The sequence below is a fragment of the Dipodomys ordii genome, unplaced genomic scaffold (assembly GCF_000151885.1).
Source record: "Dipodomys ordii isolate 6190 unplaced genomic scaffold, Dord_2.0 Scaffold61, whole genome shotgun sequence".
In the NCBI taxonomy this organism is placed as follows: domain Eukaryota; kingdom Metazoa; phylum Chordata; class Mammalia; order Rodentia; family Heteromyidae; genus Dipodomys; species Dipodomys ordii.
In genome coordinates, this window is record NW_012267277.1 from 10,167,567 (window position 1) to 10,176,788 (window position 9,222).

The following is a 9,222-nucleotide window of genomic DNA, read 5'->3' on the forward strand; positions in this document are numbered from 1 at the left end:
CACGGTCTCTCCTGCCCGGGCTGGTTTTGAACCGCGATCCTCAGATCTCAGCCTCCTGAGTAGCTAGGATTACAGGCGTGAGCCACCAGCGCCCGGCTACACATTATTTTTAAAAATGCATGCCATGACAGACTAGAAAACTTAACGCTAGAATGTCAACAGTACTCAATACAATTTATAGATTAAATGCACAGTTTCTGTCAGCACTTCAGTACTTTTTTGCAAAAATAAAAAATGCTATACTACAATTCAACTGAATCTCAAGGGATTCCAAATAACCAAAACTATTTTGAACAAACAGAATAAAGCTGGAGGACTTTGTAGCATAGCTACAAACCGTGTGGTGCTAGCATAAAGGTAGATGTGGAGACCAATAGCATAAAAGAACACCCCGAAATCAACTCACAAAAACAGTCACATGGTTTTTCACAGCCAGGTGCTGGTAGCTGGTAGGGTGCCTAGAACCCTAGCTACTCAGGAGGCTGAGATGTGAGGATCGAGGTTCAAAGCCAGCCCAGGTAAGAAAGCCCATGAGATTCTTATCTCCAATTTACCAAACCAGAAAGTAATGCTGTGGCTCAAAGTGGTAGAGCAGCAGCCTTGAGCAAACAAAGCTCATGGACAGTTCCTAGGCCCTAAGTTCAAGTCCCACAACCTACCAAAAAATGAAATAAAACTTCATTATTTCCTAGGTGTATAAAACCCGCAGCCACTGTGGTAAAATGTAATTGCTTTCTGCCTTCTCAGCATGAACTCTACAATTCTAATTGAGTGATAATCTGGCTTTGGCCCCTTGGATCATGCTCCACACCTGGTCACCTGGTCACTGACCTGACACATCCGTTTCTAACTTTGAAACATGTTCTTCAGCCCTGGTGCTACATTATCTCTTACCAAAGGAGCATGTCTTGTTTTAAATTCTAACAGTGAGTTTCAAATAGCAACACTAGAGTCACCAAACCCAGAACAAGTTTTCTCATGTGTGTAAACAGGACATCTGACCCCACACAGACCTAGGGCTATTTTGGTGAGTGGATATGGTGCCACCATGTGGCCATAGTATTAAACACCAGATCACAGCATGAGGAGTAAAGCAGACTGAACTCCAGATGAGGGGGGTTCTTAATCCGCCCCTTCCAGCTTTGAAATCAGGCTGCTCCAGGGAGTTACAATTTGCCTTGATTTCATGTGAGAGGGGACATTATTTCAAAGTTTCTCTTCGGCCCTGAGCATCCTCGGGAAGCTTAGTTCCTTTCTCCATTTTTCCATTTTGTTTTATTAAAACGAGGTAATGGAGCTGGTGTGGTGGTATATGACTATAGTCCTAGCACTTGCAAAGTGGCAGCAAGTTCGAGACCAGCCTGAGCTACACAGTGAAACCCTAGCTCAAGTAACTCAGGACTGGGGATGTAGCTCAGTAGGAAAGCAATTACCTAAAGTATGTAAAAAACCCTGGATCTGATACTCAGCATTGCTAGAAAAAGTGAGGAGAGCCGGGCACTGGTGGCTCACATCTGTAATCCTACCTACTCAAGAGGCTGAGATCTGAGGATCACGGTTCAAAGCCATCTCCAATAAACTACTGGAAAACCGGAAGTGTTGCTGTGGCTCAAGTGGCAGAACACTTGCCTTGAGCTGAAGAGCTGAGGGACAGTGCCCAGGCCCAGAGTTCCAGCCCCACAATGACAAAAAGAAAAAGTGAGGAAAAGCCAGGTGCTCTGGTGGCTCGCGCCTGTCATCCCAGCTACTCAGGAGGCTGAGATCTAAGGATCATGGTTCAAAAGCTGCTCAGGCATAAAAGTCTGTGAGGCTTTTTTTTTTTTTTGGTCGATCATGGGGCTTGAAATCTGGGCCTGGGCACTGTCTCTCAGCTCTTCAACTCAAGGCTAGCACTCTACCACTTGAGCCACAGTGCCACTTCCAGTTTTCTGGTGGTTTATTGGAGAGAAGAGTCTCACGGATGGGCTGGGAAGGTGGCTCAGTAGTAGAGCGCTTGCCTTGCATGCCTGAGGCCCTGGGTTTGATTCCTCAGCACCACATAAGCAGAAAAAAAAAAAAGCCGGAAGTGGCGCTGTGGCTCAAGTGGTAGAGTGCTAGCCTTGAGCCGAAGAGCTGAGGAACAGCGCCCAGGCCCAGAGTTCAGGCCCACGACCGGACCCAAAAAAAAAAAAAGAGTCTCATGGACTTTCCTGCGAGGCTGGCTTTGAACCGTGATCCTCAGATTTCAGCCTCCTGAATATCTAGGATTACAGGCATGAGCCACCAACACCCAGCCTGTGAGGCTCTTAACTCCAATTAACTACCAAAAAGTCACAAGTGGAGCTATGGCTCAAGTGACAGAGTTGTAGCCTTAAACAAAAAGCTCAGACAGTGCCCAGGCCCCGAGTTCAAGCCCTAGGACTGGCACAAAATCATCAAATCAGGAAAATGGGCCTTTGGAAATTCCAATAAATCTGTTCTTTAGTTACTCCTTGCTGTTCTATTCCCTTCCTCCAGGTTGGTTTGAATGGGGTCTCAAGATGGCAGAGACTAGAGAGTGACATGGAAAACCAAGTGTTTCTCCATTTGACTTTTTCTACAGAAACTCCAACGTTGTCTTTTGCCTATAATCCTAGCGACTCAGAAGGCTGAGATCAGAGAATCATGGTTTGAGGCCAGCTTGAGCAGACAAATTCAAGAGACTCTATCTCCAATGAACCAGCAAAACATCAGAAGCAGAAGTGTAGCTCTTGAAGCAGAAAGCCAGCCTTCAACAAAAAAGACAAGTGAGAGTATGAGGCCCCGAGTTCAAGCCCAAGAACTGGCATAAGTGTATGTGCAGGCACAACACACACACACACACAAACACACACACCCTAAGATGAAGTTGGCAGAGGGACACACACACACACACACACACACACACACACACACACACACACACACAGATACACACCCTAAGATGAAGTTGGCAGAGGGGCCGCCACATGACAGTGGTGTGAGTCAGTGGGTACAGGTGTGTGGGGGGGGGGGGGGGGGGGGGGGGAGGATGGGACTTGGGAATTGAGGAGCTGCTTACCCCCACCGCAGGCCTGGATGAAGAAGAGCTTGGGCTTCCCGCCCAGGCCAGGGCAGTGGGTCCCATTAAAGATGTTCACAATCCTCTCCACAGACACAGAACATCCATCTGTGCCATAAATGGCACCCGGGAACTGCAGGTGGCTGGCCTGGAAGCCCAACAAACTGGGTTACACAACGAGACCTGGGACAGTAGCCACCCACCTGTCCAAAAGCATCATGGGAGCCAAGCTTTCAGAAGGCCCTGGGCAGTGCGAGCAGCAAAGCTCATCAGTGGCCAAGCCTGGAGAGGGTCCCCGCAGGAAAGAGCCCCGTACATGTGACACAGGACAGACACAGGGCAGGGAAAGTAGCTGACAACACCTGTGTGCAGAGTACTGAGAAACATCAGGCTGAGAGCTCAGTGAGAAGACATGGCCTCTCCCACCTTGTCCTCGGCGGTGAGGCAGAGGGGCAGACAGTGCCTGAGAAAACAGCAGGAGGTGGACAGGACCTCAAAACCTCACCATGGATGTAAGGAGGGATGGACTCCTGTGTGCCCTCCCAGGACAGCAGATCAGGGCCAGGGGGAGGGGGAAAGGGGAGAAGGAACGCAGGAGGGCAGCTCCTACCTGACAGCCATGAGACAGGATGACCACCACACAGCAGTCCAGAGCACGATGGTCCCGCTGCGCTAGCTCTGTCAAGGCCTGGACCATTTGCTAGGAGGAGAGGCAGCAGTGGGGAGCACCCTAAGGCCTTCCCCGCCCCCCTCAGAGGCCAGCTCCCAAGTCACCACAAATGCACTGCTCTCAGGGAAAGGCATGTGTCTGTGTATAGTGCTCATCTAATCCCAACAACCTTATCAGGGGAACTGAGGCATGGGAGGTCACATGGCAGGCAGCACAGAGCTGGTCCTCATACCCTCCTTCATTCATCTGATGCCTGAATCTGTAGCAACTGGGCCAGATGTGCACACACACACACACATCATGCTCCAGATGTAAAGGCTTTTGGGAGAGTCGGCCTGCTTTCGGGTCCCTTGGAGGCCTCGGCCCATTTGCCCACCAGCCCCCAGGTGGGCAGGGACTGTACCTTGGCAGACAAGTCACACTTAACCTCCACAGAAAAGTGCAGCTGGCGGAAGCGGTGCTGCAGCTTCTCACAGTCCACATTGGAGCCAGTGCGTAGGCTGAGCCTCGAGGCAGGACAGAAGTTCACATTGTTGACAATGAGACAGTAGCCACATGGGTCTGCATCCATAACATACGCCTGTCCAAGCAGATACACTATAAACAAGGGGTGGGGGAGTTCACTGCACTCCTCAGGAAGGCAGGCGAGTCCCTGGTCCTGGCCCTCTCCCACCAGAGTCTGGAAAGCTGGGGCAGGATGCAGAGGTCTGCCTCCCACTGTGGGTCCCAGCCACATAGTGCTGGCTTCTCTCTGGAGAGGGCTTGCTTCTGTCACAGCATTCAGCAATGGGAGCCACTGGCTTAAAAATCTAACAGCCAAGCTAGGCACCAGTGGCTCAGGTCTGTAATCCTTGCTACTCAGAAGGCTGAGATCTGAGGATCTCATTTTGAAGCCAGGAATGTCTATGGGACTCATCTCTATTTAACCACCAAAAAACCCTAAGTGGAGTTGTGGCTCAACTAGTAGGGTGCTGGCCTGGAGTAAAAAGAAGCTCAGGAAGCTGAGTGCTGGTGGCTCAGCCAGCAAGCGAAGCTACTCAGGAGGCCAAAGCCAGACAAGCAGCAAAGTCTGTGAGATTCTCATCTCCAGTTAACCACCAGAAAACCAAAGTGGTAGAGTGCTAGCCTTGAACACAAGAGCTCAGGGACAGTGCCCCGGCCCCCAAATCAAGCCCCATGATCAAGGTGGGGGGGGGGGGAAGCAACTCAAGGACAGTGTCCAGGCCCTGAGTTCAAGCCCCAGGATTGGCATGAAAGGAAGGAAGGAAGATAGGAAGGAAGGGTGGGTGGGAGGGCAAAAAGAGACAAAGACAAAAAGGACTGAGAGAGAGAACCTGACATGCCACACAGGCCAGCAGCTGTGGCCCAGGGCACAGGTGAGAAGCTCGTGGTGCACTTGTCAGTCAGCAGGCTTGGCCAGGGCCTGCCTCCAGAGCATCTGGGTCTGGGGTGGCCTGCTCCCCAGGCTCAGACCCTTAGCCTCCCTCACAAGGCACATTCTTGTTTGTGGCTCTTGGCACTTTGTATACTCCCTCTGACAGAGGTGGAGACCAGAGAAGGTGTGGTGTTGTCCCCAGGTGTCCCATCCAAGAATGGAGCATGGGTGACTTGGCGTGGGGTGGACAGCACAGCTGAGCCAATGCCCCAACCCCTCGCCCACCCCGTAAGGTCTGACCCTGACCTTCCAGGTGAAGAAGGGTAAGGAGGAACCCATCTACACCAGCAAACACTGCACAGGGTCAGGGAGCCATGGAGGAGGAGCAGACACCCCACTTCCCAGCCAGGCAGGGTTCCCTCACTTCCTACAGCTTCAGGGAAGGGACTGGGGTAGAGAAGGACAAGCCCAGAGCCACTGGCCCCCCAAACACACAAAGACTCACCAAATCCGTGTTTCCCCGCAACCTCTCCTGAGCACCTGGCAATACAGAGAAAGGGAAATGCAAATGTCAGGGTCCCCCTGGGAAAGACCAAAAAATTGCAACAATACCCACCCCAAAATGAGAGGCTCAGGACCTCAAGGACCACTGGCTCTGCTGGTGGGAATCAGCAGCACAGCCCCATGGAGAATGGTCCAGAAATTTTCAACATTAAACACATACTCATCCTCTGAACTATGTCTGGACCTATTTCCAAGAGAAATGGATGCACCTGGAGATAGCCACAAAAAGAGCTGTTGAGATACTCACTGTGGCTGTGGTAGATGGTTCATGTGGTAGAATGAATGCCCACCAAGTACTGAGTTCAAACCCAGTACTCCTGAGAGAAGGGAAGGGAAGAGGGAGGAAAACAGGAGGGGAACAGAGTTAGAGAGAGAGAGAGAGAGGAAGAAGAAAGAAAGGAAGGAAGGAAGAAAGGAGACAGAGAGACAGGGAAGGGGAGCAGGTACTTGTAATTCTAGCTACTCAGGAGGCTGATATCTGAGGATCACAGTTCAAAGCCAGCCCAGGCAAGAAAGTCCATGAGAGGGGATGGGAAGGTGGCTCAGTGGTAGAGCACTTGCCTTGCATGAATGAGGCCCTGGGTTGGATTCCTCAGCACCACATAAGCAAAAAGAAAAAAGCCGGAAGTGGTGCTGTGGCTCAAGTGGTAGAGTGCTAGCCTTGAGCTGAAGAGCTGAGGGACAGTGCCCAGGCCCAGAGTTCAGGCCCCACGACTGGACCCCCCCCCAAAAAAAAGAAAGTCCATGAGACTCTTATCTCTAATAAACCACTAGAAAACTGGAAGTGGCGCTGTGGCTCTAAGTGGTAGAGTATTAGCCTTGAGCAAATAAAGCTCAGAGACAGCTGAGTTCAAGCCCCATGACCAAAAAAAGAAAGAGGAAGAATGGAAAGGAAGGAGAGAGAAAATAGGCTTGTTTTTGAGCTATGCTCAAAAGCCCAAAAATGGGCCTATACTGGGAACTAAGGTTGGTCATGGTGACACACATCTGTAATCCCAGCACTCAAGAGGATTTTCAGTTCCTGTTCATTTCTGGAAGGCCTTGCTCTAGTTAACTTTTGGTTAACTTCTGTAGTTAACTTCTGGTTGAACCCTTGGTTACCCACCAACCACTGTACCAAAACTCACAGACATCACGGAATCCTCCAGAACCAATGTCCACTGGCCTGGGTAGTTCTGGTCTGAGAACCTCTGGCCTACGCTGGGCTGGTGTGAGCTCCTCAGGTCCCAGCACCATGGGGGTGAGCTCTCCTTGGGCTGGCTGCCACAGATCCCGCTTTGTCACTCTTGGTTCCTCTGTTTTGCTCCCAGTCGGTCCCAGGACCACCGGCACCAGGGCCTCAGGGTCCCTTGACACTGCTTGCCGACTCGTTCGCAGGAACAAGGCCAGTGTGTCCTGGCCCGTGTCCTCTAAGCAGGAGATGAACAGGGGAAGGGCCTGCTTCCCTCGGGTCTCCAGATCTGTAACCAGCTGCCTGGCTTGGTCCCGCCGGGACCCGGAGCCTGCATGCTGTAAGGAGAGAAAGATCAGACCTTCCTTACCCAGCTACTTCTACATGGCTCTCTCCTGCCTTGCTTCCTATCTAGCATATTTCCACATGGGCAGAAACAGACCTGCAGGTACACTGAGCGTGGGTCTGTCAGTCTCCCTGCACTGTACTTACCTATCCATGAGTATTTCAGGGCATCTACTACATGCCCAGCACTGTGCTCACAAAAATCTTGCAGCAAACAGGGCCGTGAGTCCTATGTCCAGCACAAGAAGGAAAAAGAAAAAGAAAGGGAGGAGGAAAGACTAGATTTTAATTACTCCCGAAACCCATGAGGAAACACCAGTTTGAAGAAGAAAATGACAGAGATCTGCCTCAAAAAAAGAAAAAAGAAACATAGTCCCAGCAACGGGGAGGACAATGGACAGGAGGCAGCCATGCCACGTCAGGAGGCAGAGCGAGAATGACAAGACAGAATGCAGAGAACGTGGGCACTGACTGTGTGCCCAGGAGGTGGACAAATGGACAGGGGTGCAAACCACCAGAATATTGGGGCCACTGAGGAAGATGGAGCAGAAGGAAGCACCCAGTTGTCTGCTGCCTGTTCCTAGAAAGCCAGCTCTGGCAAAGTTCAGGCTCCATAGATTTCCTATGCAGCTGCTCCAGAACTTTCCCTGAAGACAGAGATGCTCTGAACTGAGGCTCTACAATGTGGACACTGTCAGCCAGATGTGGCTGAGCATGTGGGCGCATAAAGGAAATGAAAATTTTCATTTTACTTCACTTTTTTGGGGGGGATTTGGGGGATTGAACTCAACATCTACCATGAGTTTACTTAAGTCTATTGCTTAACCTTATCTCCATCCATTTTTGTCCTATTTTTTTCACATTGAGTCTCACATTTTTGCCCAAATTGGCCTTCAGATTTCAAATGTGAACCATTTCCATAGCCAGTCCTGGCTTGTTAACTTTTTGCCTCAGCTAGCCTTAAACTGAAATCGTCCCAATGTCTACCACAGGCTTCTGTCACCCTGACCAACGTACTTTGTTAGAAGCTTCAGGCACAGCTCAAGTAGTAGTATGCGTGTCTAGCATTCTTGAAGCCCTGAAATCAAACCTCAGTACTGTCAAAAAACAAAAACAAAACCTGAGGGGCTGGGAAGGTGGCTCAGTGGGAGAGTGCTTGTCTTGCATGCATGAGACCCTGGGTTCCTCAGCACTACATAAGCAGAAAAAGCTGGAAATGGTGCTGTGGCTCAAGTGGTAGAGCACTAGCCTTGAGCTGAAGAGCTGAGGGGCAGTGCCCAGGCCCAGATTTCAGGCTCCATGACTGACAAAAACAAACAAACAAACAAACAAATATTAAAAATCTGACTCTGTTGCTAACATTTTTTTTGGGTCTTGGGGCTTGAACCTCAGGTCCTAGATTCTGTCTCTGAGCCTCTTTACGCTCAAGGCTATAGTGCTCTACCACTTGCCACAGCACCACTTCCAGCTTTCTCTGAGTAGTTTTTTGGATATAAGAGTCTCACAAACTCCCCCCCCCCTCCCAACCTCAATCCTCAGACCTCAGCTTCCTGAGTAGTTAGCATTATAGGCATGAGCCACCAGGGCCAGGTTGTTGCTAACATTTTAAGTCAGAGAACGAAACAAGGAAACCAAGATTTCCAGCCTCTTTTCAAGTGTGAAATATCTGCTAACACTGGGAGGACTGGTGAAGGGAACCAGGCAGGGAAGCCCATTACAGCACCCGGAGCCTGAGGACTGTGAACCCTTGGAATGGATTTCAGGGGTTACCATCCAAGTCACTTCCACTCCACTACACAGAGAGCATTCCTGACTCCTTTATTACTAATTGATAATCACTTCATTGTGCCAGGCCACTCATGGGTGGGTGGATGGATGGATGGATGGAGAAGCTGGAGCCCCCAGGGTAACGCTGGGGCCTTCAGCCTGCTCCTCAGGGTAGGTCTGTGAACTCACAGACCTGTGGGGTGCTAGGACAAAGATCTTAGAGTGCCATATATATATATATATATATATATATATATATATATATATATATA

At 50.3% G+C, this 9,222-nt stretch overlaps 1 protein-coding gene across 2 annotated transcripts in view; it reads right to left on the reverse strand.

The window, feature by feature from the left end:
• Casp9 (caspase 9, apoptosis-related cysteine peptidase) overlaps positions 1-9,222 on the reverse strand; it is a 16,632-nt gene that overhangs the window by 5,945 nt on the left and 1,465 nt on the right. For both annotated transcript variants that reach the window (XM_013022233.1, XM_013022232.1), the window contains exons 2-6: positions 6,795-7,176; positions 5,609-5,643; positions 4,132-4,308; positions 3,669-3,758; positions 3,059-3,206 (exon numbers count right to left, since the gene is read on the reverse strand). In XM_013022233.1, the coding sequence (XP_012877687.1) occupies positions 3,059-3,206; positions 3,669-3,758; positions 4,132-4,308; positions 5,609-5,643; positions 6,795-7,176 (832 nt within the window). The remainder of the gene's footprint in view (positions 1-3,058; positions 3,207-3,668; positions 3,759-4,131; positions 4,309-5,608; positions 5,644-6,794; positions 7,177-9,222) is intronic.